This window comes from Pyrenophora tritici-repentis, chromosome 5 (assembly GCF_003171515.1).
Source record: "Pyrenophora tritici-repentis strain M4 chromosome 5, whole genome shotgun sequence".
Lineage (NCBI taxonomy): Eukaryota > Fungi > Ascomycota > Dothideomycetes > Pleosporales > Pleosporaceae > Pyrenophora > Pyrenophora tritici-repentis.
In genome coordinates, this window is record NC_089394.1 from 2,236,689 (window position 1) to 2,260,168 (window position 23,480).

Below are 23,480 nucleotides of genomic sequence, written 5' to 3' on the forward strand. Positions count from 1 at the left end.
TACCCCAAGCTTCCCCATCGCACTCCACCAACTGAAGCTCCCAATCCCAGACGCAGCGCGCGATAAACTTTCAGCGCATCTCCAGCTCAGAGGAATGCAAATATGGCGCCTCCCCCACAACCACAATCCAACCAAGGCGACCAACAACAGCAACAACACCCCCCAGCCTACCTCACTACCATCCTAAATAACGCCTATCCCACCACCACTATCCCCGAAACCATAGCCCCATGGCCCGAAGCACCAGCAGTAACCAGCGCAAGCGCCAGCACACCTCCACGAAGCACCCACCGCGTCTCCACGTGCTACGACACAGGCGGAGGTTCCAGCTCGCGGCCCTTTGACGAAACGCGCCGGGGTCTCCAAGCACGCGGCAAGAATTACAACATCGGAAGCGGGATGAGCGGTGCAGCAATAAAAGGAGGAATGGGGATTGGTGGTATTGTTGGTAGCGCAAAACAGTACGAGGAGCGGCAGCGGAGAGACGAGGCTGTTGCTGTGCTGGAGAGTGAGGAGATGGTTATGTGGATTGCTGCTAGTAGGAATGAGGTACTTGCTTCTTTTTTTTTTATCTATTTCTGGTCCCATGGGATATTTGGAAGGGGGTTTTGGTTGGAATGTGATTGATGGCTAACATGATTGTGTCCAGTCTATCCCTCAGACACGCGCTCACTACAGGAACATTGTCCTCGGCCTCACGCAATGGGAAGACGCGAATATAGCTTGGCATGATGAGTGGGATGCCCCGTCGGGTTTGCGAGAAGGCAGTGGAGGAGCAGGTGCAGAGGGACAGGGTGCGTCTGGGAGTCCGGCAAGGAATGCAAAGGGTAAAGAGAGGGAGATTACTAGGATGAAGAAGAGGGTTAGTTTGGGTCAAAGTCAGGCTTAAATGTAAAACGCCTAAGCGAATTATCACGAAGAGTCCTAGATCGGGAAGTTATATTCTGTTATACGGCGTTTTTGGATAATAAAAATCAGGCCGGGTGGGGGCAACAAGTAGTCATTAGCATTATACCCATTTGGAATATTATATCTGGTAATCACTCTCAAAAGACTTGGAACTTTTGATTGGCAAAAATAGTAACAGCATAGCATTCAGCGTTACTACAACATCTGCCTACTTGTTCTTTATCCCAGAAAACAAGACGCGTGCGGTCGTCCCATACGCCATAGGTGCGAGGCATTCCAAAGCCCATACCAACGAAGGAATACATCCCTCATTTTCAAGGCAGAAGGAAAACATGCGTTACGCGTTCGTAGTCTCCAAGGCCATCATCTCCATGACGACATATCCTCAAAAACCAATGATCCTACACTCCCACCTCTTTTCCCACAATACTCATCACACACCCTCCTCCATGCCCACGTTGCGCCACCACGGCTTATCCGCATCGCCCTTTGCTTGTGCGGCAAACATATTCGCCGCGTCACCAACCTGTCTCCGCTCACTAATTTCCATGCTAACCTGGCCACTTAGCTTCAACTTCATCGCTTTGCTAGCCAGAAAAGGATTGTATATACGCGAACCGTTTCTACCTTGCGCCATTCCTCGGGATGACCGGATGAGTTCGCTCGATGTCCATCCGCCCCTCATGACGGGTAATTGCTATTGCAGAGGCTCCGAGGACGACGAAAGCCGGTTAAGATGGAGGTATACGTCTGTGCCGTAGCTGTTTACTATGTTAGATTGAGTCAGAGGGTTCACGTCTTCGGTACATACCCTTCCATGGAAATCAGCTTCAGGTCGCCACCAAAGTACCGTGCATAAAGCCTCGAAATTGGCAGACCATAACCGAACCCAGCCATTGGTGCTTTGAAATCGCTCTTGTTAAAGTCCGGGTCCAGGCTTGGTGTTTGATCGACTGTCGTGTACATGTACGTCCATACTAGCGGAATCGATGACCTAGGAATGCCACCTCCTTCATCCGAAATCTTAATCGTGATATCCTCCTTGCCCTCTGCAACAATGACCTTTGTTACTGGGAAGGCTTCCCTCTCTTGTCCATGTCGTTCCACCACGGCACGTAGCGAGTTCTTGAGTGTTTCGAAGAGCATGTGCGATAGATGGCCAGGAACGTACATGAAGCTAATGTCCGGGTTGCACACTAGCTGCACTTTTGGCGCGTCGAATAGGCCGTAGTGGTCTTCACACACGAAGCGCGCGTTTTCGATAGCCTCTTGTGCAAGTTCCTGGACGTTCGTCTTTGTGCAGATTATTCCAACGTAGTTTGGGTCGGTCCGCGAGCGTTGGTCGGTAAGGGCGATGTGCTGGCCGATGAGCATGCGAATGCCAATACGAGACATGTAGAAACGATCGAGAAAAGCCTGTATGTTGTGGTCGATTTGTAACCGTTGCCGCTTGCGCTTCCATTCCAAGATGCCTTGCGCAACAGTGGTAACGACGCTGTCATGCCGCCTCTTAATCTTCTCCAATGTGTCTGCAAACTTTGTGTTGTAGGCGGCTAATTCTGGTGGCCAATCTTGTCCGTCGTCTGCAGCGGCGTAGTATCTCCGACTTGCGCCCTTGACTTCTTTTGTGATTGTGTTGCCATTTCCATTGCCGTTGCCATTTGTCGGCGCGGATCGGTACTGGCCTGTCTTGATACTTGGATTTTGTGTCGGCTTGCTCATCAAACTCTTGTCAGCCTTCTTCGCCGGCTTGAGTAGTCGTTCTTTGACGTCGCTCGAGAGATTCGGCCGGGGCAATTGCACGAGTTCCTGGGGTGGTGAGTCAAGACACTTGCAGCAAGATGTTACCATTACACACTTCAAACGACTGCGCATACCAATCGCGCACGCGGCATATGGATGGCATCTCATTAAGTCCATCAGGAAGGTCGTTGAGCTCTTGCACTCGGTGTGCTAACCGTATGGGCAGTTCTTCGGAAAGGAACTGCGACGCGCGGAAGAGGGTTCCGGTAGAGGGTTTCTCTCCAAACTGCACCATCTGCCGTAGGGAAACACCTGGAGATGCATCAGACGGATACTCGGCATGACTCTTCTACTGTTACGTACCTGTGGCTGGGAAGTTGCTGTAGTGCTGCAATGGCGTTAGCTATGGACGCATGCGCTTCATGCAGTCGCCGTAACCTACTTTGATCGTGTCCATCAGCTTCTCGCTCCGTCTCCACGACATGATGGCAGTTGTTCAAGGCCTTCACGGCCTTTGTTGTTGTGTCTTCGCCAAAGTGCGGTTGTCGGTGGTAGCAACACGCTCAAGCTCCGAAGGGTATCCCGCCCCACTATGACGCTAGTTGAAGGGGTGCGTGGGTAGGCCGAGGTAACGATAGGAAGGATATGCCCTGGAGCGATTCGAGATGCTTTGTTCTTGTTACTGTCCGGAGGGGAGAGAATCACAGGCCTTTGAGAGCTCGGTACGGGTCTACACGCCTAGGCAGTTCATGTACGCGGAGCCTTCCGCCGGCAACATCCCCCACACTTGCTACTCGTTTCACGTGGAGAAGGCGCCACTAAAGCTTACGCTTTTCATCCTCCCCCTTTGCAGTTGACCAAGGAGAATTGGGTAAGAGAGCAGCAACATGTTTTGCTTTTATAAATGGCGCAGACGGGCTTCCGCACACACGCTGCATCCATCAGTTCCAGCCTTGTGATCCTCGGCTAGCGCTCGGAGAAGGCTTGTTTCCCTGGTTGCGCTTCCTCAGGTCCGAGGGTGCTCGTGTGAGCCGTGTCCTAGACTAGTTATACACCAATGCTTCTAGTCCCTTTCGATTTGTCCAAATTCACGCAACGTGTCAGAAAATTTGCGGATCGTGTCATCGGTGCGGTTCGACGGAATCTGGCATCGAATGATCATCACACAAAGGAGCGGCCAAGGTCGTATGTTGAATTGAAGAGGAGAATTTGTATTCAAGCGTGCCACTAAATCCCCAACCGGCTCTATACTGCACCAGAAGTCGAAAAGCGCCCTGGAAATAATACAACAAACATATTCTACACGAAACAGTGATGCGCCCGATTGCGCCCACTGTTTCCATCATTCGTCTATCATCCATGTTGATACAATCCAAACGAATTTTGGGTCGAAAAGGTATTACAGAAGGTTCGTGGCAGGTCGGAGAGGGTATGATGAGCGTCTAGGGTGGATGACGCTTACTTGGTCTCCTCCTTGAGGAAGTGGATCAAGTCGTTACGGTCCTTGGGCTTCTTGAGACCACCAAAGGCCATCTTGGTACCGGGAATGTACTTCTTGGGGTTCTCGAGGTACTCGTACTGTGCTGTGTTAGCCCATGGCTCTCACATCTTGTATAAGGCGTGCATACCAGAGTGCTGTCGTCCCAGGTGATGCCCTTTTGCTTGTTGGCATCGGTGTATGAGTAGCCCTCGACCTGACCAGTCTTGCGGCCCCAGAGGCCGTGTAGGTTGGGGCCGATCTTGTTGCCCTCACCCTCCTTCAGGGTATGGCATTGAGCGCATCGGGTCTGGAGCGTCGTTAGGTAAGGTTCGTAGGACGGATGCAATAACGATGATGATGCTCAGCGTTATCTCGATATCTTCGTACCTTGAAAAGGTTGGCACCCTTCTTGTGGTCACCTGTAAAGGCACGTCAGCCATGTGCATGATGAATAATTTTGACCGTCGGCCAATTGGTCCGCCACCCATTCTTGCTTTGTCGCAAAGATGCTGCAGTGCGTACACCGCCCTTTCAGCCGCTAAAAATTCGCTATACAGCAACTCAAGGACAGCGGGCTGCACAGGAGTGCCGTCTTTGTGTATGCGCGAACTCAATGGGCTTCGGGACTTGGTGGGCAAGCGGGTGGTGACCGATGACGTCCGAAAAGTGTCAGGAAAACGTACCCTTGGCGATATCCATTATGAAGTTGGTGGTGTGTAGTTGGTAAGGGGAGGAGATGTGTAGTGTATAGTAGTACTAGATGTCAAGGAAACTTGTGTTCGGTGTTGAGAAGCAGCAAAGAAGACGGAGCAGCGAGGGAGAAAAAGTTGGCTGCAGGCTTTCAATCGAAAACGTCAAACACGTGACCCTACAAGTGTCAGGGCCCGTCTTCTCAGCGCGGCTAGCGCCATCGGGCGGCGAATCACAGGGCGATGATAGCTAAGCCGCAATTCTCTCGGGTGGAACCGGTTGAGGCTTGGTGGCAAGCAGGAAAATGCACCATCCATTGTCGTGTCCGTGTCCCGTGGACTGTAATCGCTGCGTTTGCTCTCTGCGAAACAGAAATGACCGCCCTCATGACAGCTGCTGGCTGCGTCATCGAGCCATTCTGTCTGGTGCTCGTTGCTCGGCAATCTTGCATGTCTTGCATGAAACTTGCCGGATAATGGCGTCACCAACCTCGACTCTGCCTGCTACATGCATTTCTGACTTCTGATCCATTTCTGGCACAGCGTGCCTTCTTCTTCACGTGTTCGTCCTGGTATTCGGTAACTCCAAGGGTCCGGATTTCCATTTACTTAGTCCTTTCTGCCGCCTCGTTCCTACTTCGGACCGGCATACATAGACGGCTACGATATGTGATGCTTCTCCGCACAAGCGTCTACAAATCGATGTGATCTATCCGCGCGACTCCACGCTTTTGCTGCTTAAATACCCCGGGCCTGATCTAAGATTATCGTTTATCATTGTCTGAACGACGGCACATTACCGTCTATATCCCGCTCCAGTACGAACGATCCTTTAGGCTTGGTCCGTCACATTTCAGCTCTAGTCCAACGGTTGCTATTATTGCCTTTGCCCCGCCACACCCCAACAGACCCAATGGATCAGATTCCGGGCGTTTTGTATGCCGATGAGAACTTCACCACATGGTTGATATTGGGCGCTAGTAGAGGCATCGGCCTGGAATTTGTCAAGCAGTTGCTAGCCAAGAATGAGCGCATCATCGCAACTGTACGGGAGCCTTGGGCCGGTCATGCCAGTGGGTTGTGGGGACAAGCGGGGAGTGACCATGGCCGATGCCAGATGTACACCTGCGACATCTTATCCGAACAGAGCATAGAAGTACGTACATGTGCTCTTAATGTGGATACAAGATAGCCTGAACTAATATAGTCCAGAAATTTGTCGCCCAATTGGCAATGCAGGAAGGCTTGAAAATCGACAATGTAGTCATCAACGCAGGAGTACTGAGATACCCAAACGTGAGTCCAGTAGTGTATTGCGCAACGGAGCCGCACTAATCATTGTAGAGGGCAACTGAGTTGTATGTTTCTCCTTTGCCGTAAACGCTTTTCTGTGTTTGGCTAAAGCGTGCATCTCGAACGAGACTTGATACACCCAGGAACTTGGAAGCATGCTGATCTTTAATGCAGATCCTTTGACGAATTCGCGTTCCATCTACACACCAATACTATTGGCCCAATCATCGTAGCACAGAAGCTACTCAAGACCAACATCCCCATCGGCAGGATTGTCTTCATGTCCAGCGATTCGGGTTCGCAGATCAATTTCCGTGAAATGGAGGATGGCTTTGCCGCGTATGCGGCTTCGAAGTCGGCATTGAACATGGCAGTGAGACACATGGCTGCCGAGCTGAAGAGGAAGGACGATGATACCATCATTCTCTGCATGCATCCTGGCGAAGTTTTAACTGACATGGCAAACAACCAGTTGTCATGGGAAGTGCAAGGCATGATAACACCAGAAGAGTCGGTCTCGAAAATGATTGAGGTGATTAAGAGCAAGGGTATACAGCACAGCGGCACCTTCTGGACGTGGGAGAACAAGGTCGGTAATCGCTATCATTTCATAGCCCGTTGGTTTTGTGCTAATACAGTTGCTCTGCTAGCCACACCCATGGTGATACTTCACAGCATGTTCCCACGTCCTGTCAGCTTCCTCCGACGATATCGACATTATGGTATGTGTGTGCTGAAAAACGGACCCGGACCGCCCGTGAAGCCAAGTCTGGGCGCTCTCCAGATGACCGCAACTCGAGTAAGGCAAAGACTATATAGAACGAGCCAATCCGATGTAGTCATGGTAGCTGTCTGAGCAAGATTTCCTTGAAAATATCATCGCTCCTGTGTCTCCAAAAACTTCAATCTCGAATTCACAGACCCTCTATGCAATCTCCCCCGCCATCCTCCGAACCTCATCTGTATCCCAATCCAAACGATCAGCTCCAGAAGGAAGTTCATAGTCGACCAAGACACGGACTTCTTTTTTGTGGACTTCTTTCTCATGGACTTCTTTCTTGTGCATCAGCCTGTTCGCTTCCTTCATTTTCTTTTTCATTTGAGTCCTTGACATCATCGCAGAACCTTTACCGGGAATCATAGATGGCATAGTCTTCTTCTTCTTGCCTTTTTGCGCCCTCAAGATCCTCTGTTTTGCACCTCCACCTTTATTAACAGTACGTGTAAACACCGAGTCTCCAATGACTGAAAGTTTTGTGCTCTTGATGAAGGGCTTTGATTCCTGTTTCTTCCAGAAGATTGGACAACCGCAGACACCGTCTTGGAAGGAGTACAACTTGCAGGAGTTTTTCTGGGCCATTTTTGCGTGCCGATATCGATTGGGGTGTGTGTAGGTTAGGTGTCAGTGAGTGTACGAGTGGGTGGCGAGGGAGCTACGAGCGAAAGTGGGGAGGAGTGGTTGAGCTTGGTAAGGTACGAGGACGAGTATGAGGACGAGTCCGACTGTAGTAACGGTTACTCGACAGAAGCAACAATGATGTGGGCTTCAATCGTTGTCACGATTTGTCGCGATGTGTCGACTACAGTTGAGTATGGTATCACTCTGGATCGCTGAAGTTATTTACATGGTGCACGTGCACCATAGTGCGCACACTAGTATCTAGAGAAAGGTGAGGTGAAGTTGGGTTCATTCTGAATATCTCACCGTGATGCACTTGCGCTAAGTTTCGACGCTTACTTCTTTGAGTATACAAGAATGCACCGAGTTTGAAGCAAGAATGAATACAAAGCAAACCCGGGCTTCACAGCATTCTACCAAATCCTCCCAATTACAACCGAAGCCACCTTCAGACTCAACAGAACCCCCACAGCCAGAGTCCCCACCGCAATGCCCAACGCCTTCAGATTCCGCATCTCGTTGCTTAGCGCAGTCCGCTTCCTCTCCCCAATATCGCCCAGGTGCGTCAACGTATCATACTGCGGCACATACTTGAAGTCAAAACTCGTCTCTGTGCCAGCAAGCCCCCACTTGGCCTTTACAATGAGGGTCCAGAAGATATCCTTTGCACGATCGATTCTTGTGCGATCAGCTTTGGGGAACAATCGATATGTGTAGCAGTAAAAGATGAAGAAGAGACACTGGCCTGCCATAAGGGACCAATAGTATGAGGATACGCGCTTTAAACCGAGGCGGTCACACAGCTCGTTGCCATTGAGCCAACGGGCGCTGGCAGTGAGCATGTCTGCTGATGCGAAGGTGGGGGGCTCCTCCTTAAGGGCGTAGATGATGTTGTTGGCCATTGTCTTGGACATTTCCGAGGGATCAACCTCGTGGTAGAGTATCGACTCCATGATGGCCTTTGCTTTGGCAGGCGTGGAGAGCCATTCATCAGGTGTACCCATGAGGTAGCCAATGTAGCGCCATAGCGCCAAGTAGTCATTGATCTCTTGCTGGCGGAGAAATATGCCTTGGCGTGGGAAGCTCAGGTAGATCAGTGTCGATGAAAATGTGCCGATAGTGGCGATTTGGTCCAAGTCGTTGATTGGTATACCCCATTTGTCTACGTCGAAGTAGCTGGGCCGTTCGTTTGCGAGTCTGATGATGCGTTGCCGGACGGCTGCGTGTAGAAAACGGACACGTATCGATGAGGCAAAGCCTTCTCCGCCTGGCTTGATACCTTCCAAGGTCCTTGTGCATTGCAGGATGTGCTGTGTAGTTTCAAACAGTCTGCCTCTTGCAACCTTGGTGCTGAAGCCTCCGGTTCTGGCCAGTGTTTCGACGACTCGTGCTGCACCCATACCGCCTAACAGTGACTGGAAAGTGAGACCAGTCAAGGCAGGTCCTCCGTACCGGTAGAACACATCCTGACCTCTTGCAATCTGGTCCCAGTCCACCCACTCCGGAACAGTATGAACCTCACGCCATAACTCTGCAAGCTTGGGATCGGACTCATGGTGCTCTTCGAGTAAAGCATAAAGGTCTCGCTTAGGTACCGGAAGTGGCTCTTTCTTCTCTTCTTCTGTACCCGGTACAGAGGATAAAGCAGCCCTGTTGCTATCATTTCTTGGCAAGACACCATTCTGCGATGGCGATATAGCATTCAATCGATCAAGACATTCTTCTGCCAATACGTCATATGAAAACTTCATCGGTTTCATTTGTTCGGGAGTAAGATGATCAGGCGTCCACTCGAATCGGTAACCCCAGCAGCTGGTAACGGTTAGTGCCTATCGGCAATAGAGTAACATCCTTGGACGTACTTCTTTGTATTGGCCGTACGCCTCTGAAACAGGTTAGGCAAAGCCATGATGGAAGACTGGAATGTGGAAAGGCCAACTAGCATAACGACTTCACAATTAGATAAGAAATGTTATAGAAGCAGCAGACCTCGTGAACAAGAGCAGACCGGGCATCCCGTCATATGATACCGAGGCACTAGTGCAAGAGGGAGTGGCAGTAGCAGGGGGTGTTAACCCCCATTTTGCCGCTTTCGCCCTGCAATCAGATACAGGACAGTCTTGGCGAATACATACTACGGCAACTGATGAGCCTAAGACATGTAGCGGTCAAGATTAGTGTCAAGGGCCGTTGATTGTCGTTGATGTCACGACTTGGGTAGGGGGTAGATGTGCAACGGGCGGGTGGCGTCGAAGGTTTAGTTTGCAGGGCCCGTGCGAGACATGGTAAACTGCGAAAGCGCCGACTTCGACAACTTCTCAATAGCACAACGATGAGTTGCCACAATTGCTCTCGGACGGCACTTGGCCTTTTCATACGGTCCCTCACAAACATCCAACCAGCTTTCGCTGCCTGTCGCCCTCTCATACACCCACAATCGTTGCGGTTTCTCTCCGATGCGCGCCGACCCCGTAGAGTAGATCAGTCCGCCTCGAGACCTGATGGTGTAAAGCCCGACACCGAAATAGAAGATGAACTCAGCGGAGAAGGGTTCCCAAGAAAGCGTGAACGTCCAGCATGGGCAATACAAAAGGAAGCCTTGAAAGAGAAGCTCGGAGGCGAAGCCTGGAACCCGCGCAAAAAGCTGTCGCCAGACACCATGGAAGGCATTCGGCATCTGAACAGCACACAGCCCGATAAGTTCACCACTCCAGTCCTGGCCGAGCATTTCAAAGTCTCACCAGAAGCGATTCGCCGCATATTGAAGAGCAACTGGAAACCGTCCGACAAAGAGTACGAAGAAAGGATGGAGAGGTGGAATAAGCGAGGCGAGAGGATATGGTCGAATCTAGTTGAGATGGGCGTTAAACCTCCGAAGCGGTGGAGAGACATGGGCGTAGGTCGCGCTCGAAATGGTGATGTACCAAGATGGAAGTCAAGAGAACGGAACTTGGTTGATGTCAAGGACAGTGCCAGTAGCGACTTTACCGAATATATCCCTGACGAGGACATCATACCGACTGTGGGTAAGGAGAGCAAGTCAAAGCCGACCACAAGTAGTATACCGCTGTCGGAACGGCTATGAATGCAAACCAGCATGTACAAGCCTAACGGTTGTCTGTTGCTATATCTTCATCGTGCAGTCTATGCGAGTCCAGCGATATGTTATGTATATGGTATGATCACCTCCAGTCGTCGGTCTGTTGCGACTATTCGACATACGACGTTTATATGGATCGTGTTGAACGCACGATGTAGGGGACATGTTTAAGACCAAGTTCCATGAACATTCCGGGTATCACGCGAGTGTCAAATTGCCCATCCTTCAGTCGTAAGATATTCGTTATTGGCATACTGGCTCTACAGACGCACTCTTACATACAACATTCCTCTAGTCCGACAAGTCGATGACGACCCTACCCTGTAGCTTGCCCGCATCCATCTCCTTAAACACATCCGTCAACTTATCCATCTTCTCGACCCTAAAATGCGTCTTGATAATGCCTCTAGCCGCAAAGTCCATCGTCTCGATTGCCTCATTCCTCGAACCAACCGCAGAACCTATAATCTGCAACGATTTGATGATCAGGGTATTAGGAGATGCAGACGAGACAGGCAGCGGGTCACCCTCGGGAATACCAACACAAACGAGACGTCCGCCAAAACGAAGCATATCCAGTCCCTGTCCGTATGCCTTGTTGTTCGCCGTGCAAACCACCACAGCGTGAGCGCCAAGGCCGTTGGTAAGAGCAGTCACGGCAGCAACCACGTCGTCTGTGCCGTCTACGGCGACGAAATGTTCAGCTCCGCTTTCCATGACAATGTCCTTTTTGGAGGAATGGTCGACGCCAATGACGCGGTGTCCGATGCCGCGGGCGCTGAACTGCACGGCCAGGTGGCCGAGACCGCCTCCTGCGCCGCTGATGACAACCCACTTCCCCGATTCGGCGTTTGCCTTTCGCAGGGCAGAGTAGACTGTCACACCGGCACAAAGGAGGGGTGCAGCAGCCGCTGAATCAATGCCGTCCGGAATGGGTGTGACGTAGTTTGCGGGTGAGAGGACGTATTGCTGGAAGGTACCCGGGGTATAGTATCCAGAGATTTTCTGTTGGGTTGAGTTAGTTCGATATACATGTAAGATGTTGGTATCGGGCTATTTGATGCTGCCCCTCATAGAATAGAAGATGGGCAAGAAACAACTTGAATGCAGAAAACTTACACCAGAAAAACAACTAGCATCTATACCCGCCCTACACGCCTCACAGCTCTCGCAAATCCCTGCCATCCACTTGACCCCTACACGATCTCCAACTTTGACGGCCGCATTCTCCATACCAGGTCCCATCTTGACGATCTTGCCCACACCCTCGTGACCACCTACCTGACCGGCCTGCGTGGGAAATGGCAGCGACTTCCACGCATTGGTCATGATACCGAGGTCAGAGTGGCAGACACCGGAGTGCGTAAGATTGATAAGAACCTCGCCCGGGCCAGGCTCAGGCATATCGAGGGTTTCAATCTTTGTCGAAATAGAACCGGGTGCATCGTACACCGCGGCCTTGTATTTCTTAGGGATCTCAGGAGAAGAAGCCATTGTATGTGATTTCGTATGCGTTCTTTAACTAGTCGTATTATTGGAGGATTGGGAAGTAGATAGATGGACAACTAAAGGTAACCTGACCTTTGAACCAAACTGATACTCTCGAGTAGTAGATATGTACGACCAACGAAGAAATCAAAATGCGAACAGAGTAAATTGGAGAGACAATAAAAAAACGCCTACTTCCAACCTGTTGGGAATCGAACCTGCGGTAGATAAGGCAGCTGGTTGCTGCATGCACGAGCTTGGATTACACGGCTGACTAAGCCGTGTGGTCCGAGCTCTAGCTGCTGCCTTACTGCCGACCTCCCTCCACCTCCATAGAACAACAAGAACAATCACAATCATTTCAACTCGTTGCAACGAAGGTGATTCCGATACCTTAGCCGTATCAACACAACCTCACCGTCATACTTATACCTCTTCCCCGCACCGATACCCACAAGCCACCACCCCATACTACCGCTACGCTACCCCACTAGGTACACAATCGCCGTCTTACGCGCCAAGCCAAAGAATGACAATAACCTACTTGCCCCCACGAAGTAAGCAAGCAGCAGCATCAGAAACACACACCCTTACCGCCCAGCTATCAATTGAAACACAACCCTCAGACCTCGCCCATCTACCGAACCCATGTATTCGGACCGTTGACGCCTGCCAGCCTGTCAGAGCAGCGGAGACGGAGACCAGAAAACCCCCGTGACATGACATGTGCGTCTTCGCAAACATGACCCGTGGACCGAGGCACAACAAGTCACGTGGGAGGCGTGAGAGTTTAGTCCTTAAAGGGCAGTAGGTTGACGGTGAGGGTAATGTTGATGGTAGGTTGGGCGAGGAGGTGGCTTTTGGTTACCCCGCAATGCGACTGCTCTGCATACGGTAGTTAGGTGTCTACCAGCCCGTGTTTTACACTAGGCGATGCATGCGAAGGAAAGGGATGTGGGGTCCTATGTGTGGCGTTACATGTGCATTTGCACTCCTGTTACTACCTCTTTCGATATCTGATCCTGGTACGAATATGTTGCTGACTGACGTCTTTCCTAGAACGTATATCAGATAGACAGACGGGCTGGGCAAATGGCTTAGTAGCTAAGCTCTGGGTAGTGTGTGCCTAAGCATCACATGTACATGTAGCTTCCTCGACTTTCGGATTTCGGATTAGCAACATGTCCGAGTGCGATAAACACACAAAAGCTTTCATTTTTGTGCACAAAAGACGAACTGCCGAGAAAAGCTTATCCTACGGACTAGGGTTGGTGTGGTGAGACAATCATGGTTTGTAGTCACGGGGAACCATGGGGGATACCCGCAGGCGCACGACCACGGACACGAGAAAAATTAAGGGTCCAGCAGCGTTATCTGTTATCGATGATGCGACCTCGGCAGCTTCAGGTCGCTCAAACCTTAAAGGCTAGTCGGTAAGCATACGTCATGTTTTTCTTTTGCCGTATGTGGTGGGGGCAACGCTACGCGACGCAGAGTGTAACAATAGCACAAAGTCAAAGGAGGCAAAAGGCTCGTGAAGGTTTGATCTCTTATTACAAAGTGAGTGTGTTAAGTCGTTTACAAGTTGTACTATGTTGAATATGGATAGGGCTATAAGAAAGATTGTAATGAATCAGCTATGACACGCTGCAAGCTGACCGAAGAACCCTTGGTCGTACCCATGAAGCACACACTCATGTGCCTTTTGCTGTCATTCTTTTTCCCCACCACAGGAGGAAAAGAATGGTATCTCAAAGTGGTATAGTACAGAATCATTCGCATCAGAGCGTAAAGGGGCGTTAAAAGAAGAAAGAAGATTCCAAAAATTGCAAGAAAAAACACCTTGTACACCACCAGATGCTTTAGCCGTAAACTCCATAAAGTAGATTCCCAAAGTGGATGTTTCTCCATTCCATGCTAGTTGTGCTGGCCGTTTCGTGTGTGGAGCTTTATGCGCCTTGATTTGTGATGAAGGAACTGGCCAGAAGCTCATCCGCACTAGGACGCGCCTCGTGATCAATGAGGAAAGTCTCGGCCAGGAATGTTCGGGCGTCGTCGCCGGCGTTCTCAGGGATGGTTGGGCTGGCATCGCCACTGCCACCAATCTTGAAGATGGCTTGCAGCTGGGTGCAGTTAGGATGAGGATGGCTTCCAGTAAACATCTCCACGACGAGACAGCCGAGGGACCAGATGTCGGCCTTGCGAGTATAAGCAGTCTGTCGGACGACTTCCGGAGCCATCCAGAAAACTGAGCCCTGAAGAGAAACACGCTGTGCACCCTTCTTACCGCCGCCTAGTGTGGAAGCTTCAATACGCTTCGAGATACCGAAATCGGAAATCTTGACGGAGCCCTTGTTGTCGACGAGAATGTTCGCACCCTTGATGTCTCGGTGGATAATGTCCCGCGAGTGAAGGTAGGAAAGACCGGTGAGGATCTGGCGCACAAAGTTCTGGATGAGGGATTCTCCAAGAGGACCGTAGTTGATCAGCATAGTCGCCACGGAGCCACCGGGAACGTATTCGAGGAAAATGTTGAGATGGCTCTCATCCGAGTTGGACCCGAGGTATTGCACAATGTTCTTGTGCTTGAGCTCTCGAAGTAGGCCAATCTCGTGCTTGAGAGCTTCGACCATGTTGGTCTTCTTGTGGTCCATCTGGGAAGCACCAGCTACGGATGGGAGCTCGACTTGCTTGACGGCCATGAGCTCCCCAGTCACTGCATGTAGCGCAAGGTACACGCTGCCAAAGGATCCCTGTCCGATGAGAGCTCCCTTCATGTACTTGACGTTATCCCAAGAATCCTGTTCAAGGTATTCGGCCAATTCATCGTCCGACTCTTCGCCATCCTCAGCAATAGCCTCGGAAAGGCGTTTGTTGAGCGAATCACCGTTTTCGGTGTTGCTGCTGCTGCTACCTGCAAGGCTGCTAACGCCATCGTCAAAGTAGGACTGCAGAGTAGTGTTGCCATCAGGGTCAGTGATAGCCAGAGTGTCCGAACCGCTGTCGCCGGCGAACGATACGTATGACTTTCGGTTCGGCTCAAGCGAGGACTCTTCTTCGAGTGGCTCCAGAACAGAAGACGCCATGGAATCGCGGTAGCCAGACTGGTTGGGCAGGCCAAGTCGCATGACAGACAATGGCCGCAGTGGCTTGGCTTGAGCCCCTCCCTGTAGCCAACTATCGGCGATGGATGGCAGAGGTGGCGCATCCTTCAGACTAGAAGCAACGCTGAAGTTGGATGCCATGGATAGACGGGAGGCGGCTCTGCTGAGCCTGTGGGACCGACGGATCGACATGCGGACAGTCTTGTCAATCTCATCCTTGCCAACGTCAGGGAAGTATGAGGTCAGGTCGGAGGTAATGAGTTCGCTGGGAGGTCGAGCACCGTAGAACTGCTTAAGTTTACGCGCACGTGCTTGGAAAATGGGCGATCTCGCAGCATCGGCAGGTCCTTCGAGGTTCTGAGCTGTCGAGTTGATGTGGCGCTCACGTTCTTGTGCAGACGTGGGTGACAGAGGGTAGCTGACGGCGGCAAGAGATTCGCCCATCAGCTTCTCGACCTTGGTCTGACTACGGCTGCTGGCTGGTACGTAGACAGTCTGTGTTTGCTGGAAGTTCTGCTGTTGGTAGATGCCAGCAGCAGCCTTCAGTTGATCCTCGTCGGGCTCACCAGCATGCACCTTGCGGAGAATCAATCGACCGCGTTCGTGTCGGTTCGCGTCCTTGACGAGCCTGTAGACCTCGATATCGCTCAAGCGCTCGGATAATGATGCATCTGGCTCCCCGCTGTTGAGGATGTAGAAGCAGTAATTCTTCACATGTGCAGTGTTGAGGTGTCCTTTTGTCAAGGTCTTGTGCATGACCTCGTCGGCAGTCTTGCAGCCTTCAATGTTCACTACCGACGTCCGTCCACCGTCGTATATGACGCGCACCAGAGCCTTGTCGTGAGGCAAGATGGCGCTGTTGGTGGCGCTGTCTACACTGGGACTGGCGCGAACGTGGTGGGCGAAGCGTGCTGTTTGAGGAGTTTCGGTGGGTGTGCTCCGTTGATTCCGTACGAATTGCGAGGTGATGTTGGCAGAGCTGCTGGAAGCGCTCAGGGGGTGAGCACTGTATGTCTTGGGGTCGAGGCCCTTGGGGCTGTTTAGGCCGCCTTGACGTTGTGATCGAAGGTTGCGCGTCTCTTGGTCAACAAGAGGTGAGCCGGGACGAGACGGTGACTTTGCGCCATAGGCATAGCTGCTGAGCTCGGCGTTTGTGATTTGGCGCGACATGCGCTTGTCAGACCGCGAGCTGATGGGGTTCGATGTGGCAGCGTTGGAGCGTGCAGAGTAGAGGGGGCGAGGAGAGCCCGAGGATGGTGGTGTGTATGCTGTGTTGTCGAGCGTGGCGAGCGACTGCCTGTTTGACGTCCGTCTTGAGGCCTTTTTGTATTCCTTGTTGCGAAGCTGCTTGGCTTGCGAGCCGATGCGGACGCGGTCGCCGACCTTCTTGATGCCCATGTCCTTGAGGTGGGTCTGGTCCATCTCCATGAGGTTCTCGCCATTGATGTGGTTGTCTGCAGCTGTCAGTAGTCGTCCATGTGGTGGGGGGGTGGGGGTGGACATACGCTTGAAAAGCTCGACATACTGGGCGCAGTTTATGCGCTTCAGCCAGTCGCCAACTTTGTCCTCGTCCCAGTGTCTAGACATGTTAGCGGGCGGTGGGGTGAGGTAAGGGGTGGGATGCTCACCGAATGGCGTCGGGTGCGTCATAGATCTCAGAGAACTCAGACTCTGTCGGTGAGGCAATCATGGACTGCTCGGCACGTGTGTTGGAGGCGTGGTTGCGGTAGCTGGAAAGGCCGCCGTTGTACTGGCCGGACGACTGCGAAGCCCCTCCACTGATGGAAGGAGCGGGATACGGAGACTTTGAGGCGAGCATGGCCATGTCGTGGTCGAGGTCGAGGTCGTGGATAGCTTCGAAGAGGAAGGTGGGCGGAGTGGGCAGGTTGTCGGTGTGGTGTGTCGCTCGGTCTACGCTAACTCATATATGCATTGTGGGGATGCTACGGGTCATGGGAGTCGGGCTACGGTGAAAGTGTGTATCGTAAACACGGCGTGGGCAGGTCGAATGGCCGGGATGTGGTGGTCGAGGTAGTACGGGACCAACTTGGTGCGGTGATACCAAGAGCGTGTCAAGCCGGGGGTCCCAACAGCATAGGATAGCTTAGGCAGGGCCGCTAGACAGTTGGCGGGAGCGTGTATCGGAGTTAGTGAGCAGGAGTGGCAGGCAGACGCTGGTGAGGATGAGTGAAGGTGAAGGTGTGCGTGTGTGGGCACAAGGCGTCGACAATTGGCCTGAGGCGAGAGTATGTCTTTGTGGGATGGGGGTTTGGCCTTTCTTTATTGCGGCCCTCGCTTGCCCCCCTGGGAATGACTGGCACAAGCAACTGGTTGATGGGCGGACGGGAGATGGGTAGCAGTGGCAGTGGGAAACAAGACACGGGCTCTAAAACAGAGGACAGTCCCGTCGCCAGCGCCTTGGGGGGGAGAGGTGGAGCGAGCGCGAGCGTGGAGACAGCTTTTGGCACCGCTCGTGGTCAACGTGAGACGTGAAACGCTAGTGAGACTCTCGGTCCTATCGGACCCTGCCAGCGACGGATGCGCAGGCCACGACATAGTGTTTTTATCACTGTAGCAGACGAAAACTTTGTTGGTAGCTGACTGTGCGGGCTGAGATACTACCGCGCCGGCATTTTCTTTGTCGAGAGAAGAAGCTTGAGATGTTGTTACCTGGGTTGACTACTTGGGTGTCGGTCCCACGTCCCACGTCCCAAAGCTCGGCGGGCGCTTGCATGGTTGCAGCAATGCCTCAGCATTTAATATATCTTGACCTAACGACAATGCAGGGCCACGGCCTCGTCTGCTGTAAATAGGCCAAGTCCCTGCTGTTTCCCATTCCCATTTATCTGGGGGATATGCAAACCCGGGTTTCCATCTATCTGGTGGGTGCCCAGCTGTGGACTTATCGGACCTCCGAATCTGCATGTATCCGTGTCTGCTGGGCTGCCACTATCACGCCAGGCGCCTGAAGCCTAAGCTCAATGCCTGTCTGTGTCTGCTGTTTCTACCCACGTCTGCGCCTGTTCGCACACATGCCGTCTCACTTCAGCCGCCTCGCCACATGCACTTGATTTGCCCCGGCCTGGTAACCGCCCCGCCTCACCATAGCCCGTCACTCCGTCGCTGATAGATATTGCGCAAATGATATCGTCCCGTCCGCTGCTACCCCTTTTGCGAACAATGGCGAGCTTGTTTCTCATTAGATATACGGGGGATGCGTGTCATGCCGCCTGCACCGCGCAGTGGCCAGCTGGTGGCTACCATAAGACGTTGAAACGAAGACAACAAATAAGCCAGAGTCCCGCCGCGTCACTGACAGCTCCTAAACAAACAAACAGATCGCGTCATCCCCTTAACTCTCCACATATATCGTGCCCAGTGTCCCAGGTCCATCTCCTGACGATCTACGGCACTGGCACCTGCACCTGCGACTTGCCTGGGGGGTGTACCTTTAATAGCCCATGATGACGTCTCTGGCCCGTATGACGCACCCAAAACACGCTGCCTACCAGTAACCTCGCACGCCTGTGTGCGGCACCTCCATGGCGAACAAGGCTGAGGATGAAGCTGCGCGCAACCAGTCAAACTTGACAGAAAACTCCCTTGTTCAACCCATTGCTTGCCACCTTCTCTTTCTCTCCCCCATGCCTACCCGGGGTATCGCTGCCTGATAGAAAACCGTAGAGGCCGCTGTGCCGTGTTTGTGCCCACAATCTGACTCCCAAGCTCCCCTCTCTCCACCCTCATCTCTCCATTTCTCCTGCATCAGTCTTCTCTAGCAATCTGTCGCCAGCGCACCTGCATGGCTTTTTTGCAGTAGTAGCAGCACCTAATCGCTGCGCTCCACAAACGGTCGCCCGCTCTACTACTCGCTCCTAGCAACGTCATACTGCAGCCCTACCCGACCGTTTGCCATTGGACTTCACCATGGCCTATCGCGACCAGTTCGACGCCAACCACCCTCCCTATCCCACTTCCTACGATACTAACTACTATCCTCGCGATAGAAGCCCGGAGTACGGCACAAGGCCCATATCGCGCACAAGCACCGACGCGTCCGAGCGTCAGCCTCGTGACAATAGCCCGGCATGGGACAGACGCAGTTTTGACTGTAACTCGCAGCCAATCCAGCAGCCACTCAAGTCTGCCATCGGCCATGCGTTTGAGAAGTCGGATGCTGCTAGTGGTGTTGATCCACAACTCATCGCTCAAATCGCTGCCGAAGTGAAGAGGTCGGTATTGGATGAGATCAAATCAAGTGGGATAACTGGTACGACAACCTCCCAACACGTGCCCGTCTCGTCGCATCAATGGATCCCGCCCTCGCCGACATCGACAAACAACTCTGTTCCACCTCGAGACGTTTACACGCCTCCATCGCCAAAGCGCACAGACTTCCCAAGCCAACCGTCCCCTGACCGCGACCCTTTGTATCGTGATCCACTGTTGGATGGCAGCAGTGACATACCTACTCCACGCTTCGAGAGAAGTGTACCTCAAGAACGAGAGCGGCCGCCTGTGCGACCAAACCCCCCGACCAGAATGGCGACCGAGGAATACACCCCGATTGAGAAAATGTGGCAGCGGCTGTTCGAGACAGATGGCCGGCCTTTGCCTCGTTTAGGCCAGCTCCTGAGAGGGCTGGCGCTGCACTTGGTATGTATTAATGACTGCGCGTAGCGGAATGCGAGCTGATTTGCGTGTAGATTGAGGACTACGAACCAAAGCACAGCCTGGTCATCTCGCCCGCGAAGATGCTCAAATTCTATGAAGACGTCAAGATTCAAGATGAGATCTATCCATGGAAGAGTAAGGCTTACATGCAACATTTCCTTGCTTCGCATACTAACAGCAATAGGGATATTTGGAGAAATCGACTACTTATCTTTGTCCAAGATATACCGAGACCTGCGATGCCAACATCACTTCATTCAAGAGCACCCTGCAGAGCAGCCGCGCATACCTGCACTTACGCCTGATGGTTTCCAGGAATGGATGGCCATCTTAATCCAGGCATATCCTGACGCAGAGTACGATCGCCTGGTGAAAGCCATCTTGGACATGCCCATCAGCAATGCCGATGATCGAAAGGAGCGCTTTCCCAAAGAGCTGCCTCGCAGGATGTTTCCGACTGTCGAAAACCTGCAAGCCCAACAAAGATTCGCCGCAGTCCTGTCTTCCGAGCGGGTCGGTCCACTTCGCAAGGCACCCTCATTCCCACCGCCCCCACCAAAGCCACAAGCCCCTTCACCAGGACCCAGTCTGGAGCGTGAGCGCAGCCCTTATGCCTCGAAACCAGAGACGCGGTCTTTTGACACAGATGACGAGCCCATGCCGACATCTGTGCCCATTGAACGCGAGCGTAAGCCCTATTCAGCAGCTCCAGGGGGCGGGAAATCGTATGATGACATGAACTCGAGCTCTCATTCTGACACTGCAGCGAACGAGAAGCGTCGACGTGCACAGTCTAATGCTGGCCAAGCACCGTGGGTACAATCACCCGGCAATTCCTACTGCCCACCGTCTCATCACCCTCGCGCCGGCTCAACCAACGCCCGACCACGAAGCCCAAGTTTCTCCAACTATGGCACCCAGTCTGATCCAAATGTGCGAGACATGCCTGGCAGCTACTATGGTTCCAGCATGCACAATACTGATGATGACACTCGTCGATACACCAAGGATACAGATAGCAGGCGACACAGTCGGCGTCGCAGCGGAGTAGGATTAGATGGACCGCTCGACTCTCAGTCGCGATCCATGTATGGCAGTGATGATGACTACAAAGGACGAAATGGAGGTGGTGGATATGAGAACAGAAGCTACGACTCCCGTCGCTATTAGTAAGATGTGTCTAAAACGACCTGGTAACGCACCCATCAAAATCATGAAGTTACGACATATACCCCGATTCTATCAATGGAGCTATTTCTCTTTCTTTCGGTGTCTCTGTTGGGCTGAATATTCCCTTGCTTGTTATAATTTGTCATGTTGGTCTTACTTTACTTACGAGGCTCGGTGTATCCATAGTAACGAACATGTCATGACGCACGCATAGCAGAACAAGGCACACAAATTTCACGGTCACGGTTGCAATCACAATTTCTGGTTATTTGAATTTGTAATTAATACTTTTTTGGCTTTTTATTTTCAAAATATACGACTCTTGAAACACATCAAGCGAATCGAAATGAGCTACGCAGTCGGCAAAGAGAAACATGTGACTATACAGCCTTGAATCATAAACCGGTGAAAGGAATTCCAATAACAAACACTTAAACAATGCTCATCTCATCCCAACCCCCATCTCTCATGATTGAAGCAAATCAAACACCCTTACCCTTCCCCAAAGAACTAACCTTCGCAACCATGCCCAGCAAGAGCTTACCCCCCATCTTCTTCGCCTTGACCGTCCCCGTCTTCTGCATATGCACCTCCTCCTCTTTGTCAATCTCAGCCATAGACCGCATCTGACTAGGGTTCAGAATGCTATCAAAGTCTGTCGCACCCTGCTGCTGTTTGCCAGTCTTGGAAGACTCTGCAGAATGAGACGAGTGGTCAGAGTGCGAAGAGGAGAAGGAGTCAGACTTGGTGGGGTGTGTGTAGGAGGAGGGGTAGCGGCGGACTGTGTCGCGGGTGGGCAGGGTGCCGAATCGGATGTGGGAACGGGCTGGGGGTGCGGTGGTGTTGGAGGAAGTGGTGGCAGCTGGCATGGTGGTAGTGGTTGATGACATGGTAGCTGTGTAGTTGTGTGCTGAGAAAGCTGATGAGAGAGTTAGGGGCAAGGTTAAGGTGGAATTATATGGAAGACGATATAGTGCTTTGTGAATTGGCAGGGGAGTATGGAGGGGCGTTGGTGAATGCATAAAGGATGAGGTGTACAGTGTAGAAGGTGGCGTTGTTATGGTCGGTCGTTGGGGTGAATGTGACGCAGATTCGGTATTGTAAAGTGAAGATGCACTAGCTATCACATTATTCACTCGGAGCATTAGATCTCAACTCTGTCAAAATGAGTTGCTTCTGTGTTTCCGTCACTAGAATATCGCCGCTTTTGTAAATCATATTCTGTGTACCTAGCATAGATCCTGTGTTTCCGTCACCACAATACTATCCCTTCTTAAAACTACATGTCTGTGTACCTATCATATAACACTAAGAGGCATATTCCCACCCTCAGAACACATGATAATATCATTCTGGTGAAGAATAAACAAACCGCATTGAGTTCCGCACTTTCCTTGCCAGCTCGATAGACCTAGCATCTTTTGGTAGGATCCTGAGAGCACCAACAGCGTCCTTGTAAACAACCACAGGTTCTGCGCATTGCAAAAAATTCGCAATGGCAACCAGAAAAAACCACGCCGTTAATAAGCCCATGTCTCCAGCTCCTATTTTTCGACGCGCGTGCAAAGAACTCTTCATCGTAGAGTGTGCTGGTATCATCGAGCATGTTGGGATATATTGTTACCTTGATCCGGTCTTCTTCGCGCAGCAGGAGATACTCGGTCCAATCTTCTCCATCACCATAGTCAAAGCACCCGGGTGTCATAAAATACTGGACATGGTAGTGCAAAAAGCCACTGTAATCACCAGACACATCTATTGGGTGCTTACCCACACTGTCCAGTATTTTATGTCACCCAGGTGAGAGTCTTTCCAACGTACTCTGACATCTGCACCTGCTTGCTTTGCGTCACGATATACAGAGTGACCGCACTCGAAGAGATTAAGCTTGACGTTATTGACACTTCCAACGTGTGCTGCTTGTAGAAGACGCAGATTTCAAGCACAATCTTGTGACTTGCATAGTTAAGCATCTGTAGGCCGTCCAGCCGAGAGCGGTACTGTCCGTACGTCTCAGACTCATCCATAGTCCGAAAGACACGGGAGGAGACTGTGGTCACCATCGGTGGTACTAACCATGTCTCGTAGATAACATCGCGCTCCAAGTCCTCGCAGCGAAGATAGACGCGCAAGTGTCTCACAAGATCGCATATATGCTTACCAAATTAGACTTTGAGATCCAGAAAGTCAGTGACATTTATCGAATCCCTGCAGCCACGGAAGAAAAAGGGATTCTTTCGCGAGGATAGATCCTGGATCTCTGTGCTGGTAGGCAAACCGATGATAGCAGCGGACAAGTAGTCGTCAAAGGCAAAAGGATCAATGCAGTCTTGGTCAGTTTCACTCTGTTCTCTTCTTACACTACAGTGAACACGGTTTATTGGGGTCACAGACTTCATGTTGTCAATTCTTGGAACGACGATGGGTTTAG

General features: G+C 51.8%; 12 protein-coding genes across 12 annotated transcripts; 4 read left to right on the forward strand and 8 right to left on the reverse strand.

Moving 5' to 3' along the window:
• Positions 1-102: 102 nt before the first annotated feature.
• Positions 103-889, forward strand: PtrM4_108420 (uncharacterized protein; the record flags this gene model as incomplete). Its single annotated transcript, XM_001935914.1, has 2 exons — positions 103-549; positions 650-889. The coding sequence occupies 2 exons, from the start codon at positions 103-105 to the stop codon at positions 887-889; spliced, it is 687 nt and encodes a 228-aa protein (XP_001935949.1).
• Positions 890-1,342: 453 nt separating this feature from the next.
• PtrM4_108430 (uncharacterized protein) lies at positions 1,343-1,594 on the reverse strand (the record flags this gene model as incomplete). Its single annotated transcript, XM_066107800.1, has 1 exon — positions 1,343-1,594. The coding sequence occupies one exon, from the start codon at positions 1,592-1,594 to the stop codon at positions 1,343-1,345; it is 252 nt and encodes an 83-aa protein (XP_065962249.1).
• A 12-nt stretch (positions 1,595-1,606) lies between these two features.
• On the reverse strand, positions 1,607-3,136 carry PtrM4_108440 (BaeS, Signal transduction histidine kinase; the record flags this gene model as incomplete). The annotated part of the gene is made up of 5 exons (XM_066107801.1): positions 1,607-1,670; positions 1,721-2,718; positions 2,768-2,964; positions 3,016-3,040; positions 3,095-3,136. The coding sequence occupies 5 exons, from the start codon at positions 3,134-3,136 to the stop codon at positions 1,607-1,609; spliced, it is 1,326 nt and encodes a 441-aa protein (XP_065962250.1).
• Positions 3,137-4,110: 974 nt separating this feature from the next.
• PtrM4_108450 (Cytochrome c2) lies at positions 4,111-4,831 on the reverse strand (the record flags this gene model as incomplete). Its single annotated transcript, XM_001935912.2, has 4 exons — positions 4,111-4,230; positions 4,281-4,439; positions 4,520-4,551; positions 4,816-4,831. 4 exons carry the CDS (start codon positions 4,829-4,831, stop codon positions 4,111-4,113), a joined length of 327 nt encoding a protein of 108 aa, XP_001935947.1.
• Positions 4,832-5,734: 903 nt separating this feature from the next.
• On the forward strand, positions 5,735-6,779 carry PtrM4_108460 (FabG, Dehydrogenase with different specificities (related to short-chain alcohol dehydrogenase); the record flags this gene model as incomplete). The annotated part of the gene is made up of 5 exons (XM_066107802.1): positions 5,735-5,977; positions 6,034-6,117; positions 6,166-6,179; positions 6,289-6,703; positions 6,765-6,779. 5 exons carry the CDS (start codon positions 5,735-5,737, stop codon positions 6,777-6,779), a joined length of 771 nt encoding a protein of 256 aa, XP_065962251.1.
• A 260-nt stretch (positions 6,780-7,039) lies between these two features.
• On the reverse strand, positions 7,040-7,474 carry PtrM4_108470 (MFS-2 domain containing protein; the record flags this gene model as incomplete). The annotated part of the gene is made up of 1 exon (XM_001935910.1): positions 7,040-7,474. One exon carries the CDS (start codon positions 7,472-7,474, stop codon positions 7,040-7,042), a length of 435 nt encoding a protein of 144 aa, XP_001935945.1.
• Positions 7,475-7,926: 452 nt separating this feature from the next.
• On the reverse strand, positions 7,927-9,422 carry PtrM4_108480 (DUF2236 domain containing protein; the record flags this gene model as incomplete). Its single annotated transcript, XM_001935909.1, has 2 exons — positions 7,927-9,325; positions 9,376-9,422. 2 exons carry the CDS (start codon positions 9,420-9,422, stop codon positions 7,927-7,929), a joined length of 1,446 nt encoding a protein of 481 aa, XP_001935944.1.
• Positions 9,423-9,845: 423 nt separating this feature from the next.
• Positions 9,846-10,598, forward strand: PtrM4_108490 (Neugrin domain containing protein; the record flags this gene model as incomplete). Its single annotated transcript, XM_001935908.1, has 1 exon — positions 9,846-10,598. The coding sequence occupies one exon, from the start codon at positions 9,846-9,848 to the stop codon at positions 10,596-10,598; it is 753 nt and encodes a 250-aa protein (XP_001935943.1).
• Positions 10,599-10,904: 306 nt separating this feature from the next.
• Positions 10,905-12,107, reverse strand: PtrM4_108500 (AdhP, Zn-dependent alcohol dehydrogenase; the record flags this gene model as incomplete). The annotated part of the gene is made up of 2 exons (XM_066107803.1): positions 10,905-11,618; positions 11,814-12,107. 2 exons carry the CDS (start codon positions 12,105-12,107, stop codon positions 10,905-10,907), a joined length of 1,008 nt encoding a protein of 335 aa, XP_065962252.1.
• A 1,943-nt stretch (positions 12,108-14,050) lies between these two features.
• Positions 14,051-17,030, reverse strand: PtrM4_108510 (SPS1, Serine/threonine protein kinase; the record flags this gene model as incomplete). The annotated part of the gene is made up of 3 exons (XM_001935906.1): positions 14,051-16,659; positions 16,711-16,784; positions 16,834-17,030. 3 exons carry the CDS (start codon positions 17,028-17,030, stop codon positions 14,051-14,053), a joined length of 2,880 nt encoding a protein of 959 aa, XP_001935941.1.
• Positions 17,031-19,132: 2,102 nt separating this feature from the next.
• On the forward strand, positions 19,133-21,049 carry PtrM4_108520 (uncharacterized protein; the record flags this gene model as incomplete). The annotated part of the gene is made up of 3 exons (XM_001935905.1): positions 19,133-19,861; positions 19,912-20,014; positions 20,064-21,049. 3 exons carry the CDS (start codon positions 19,133-19,135, stop codon positions 21,047-21,049), a joined length of 1,818 nt encoding a protein of 605 aa, XP_001935940.1.
• Positions 21,050-21,531: 482 nt separating this feature from the next.
• Positions 21,532-21,675, reverse strand: PtrM4_108530 (uncharacterized protein; the record flags this gene model as incomplete). The annotated part of the gene is made up of 1 exon (XM_001935904.2): positions 21,532-21,675. One exon carries the CDS (start codon positions 21,673-21,675, stop codon positions 21,532-21,534), a length of 144 nt encoding a protein of 47 aa, XP_001935939.2.
• Positions 21,676-23,480: the final 1,805 nt, after the last annotated feature.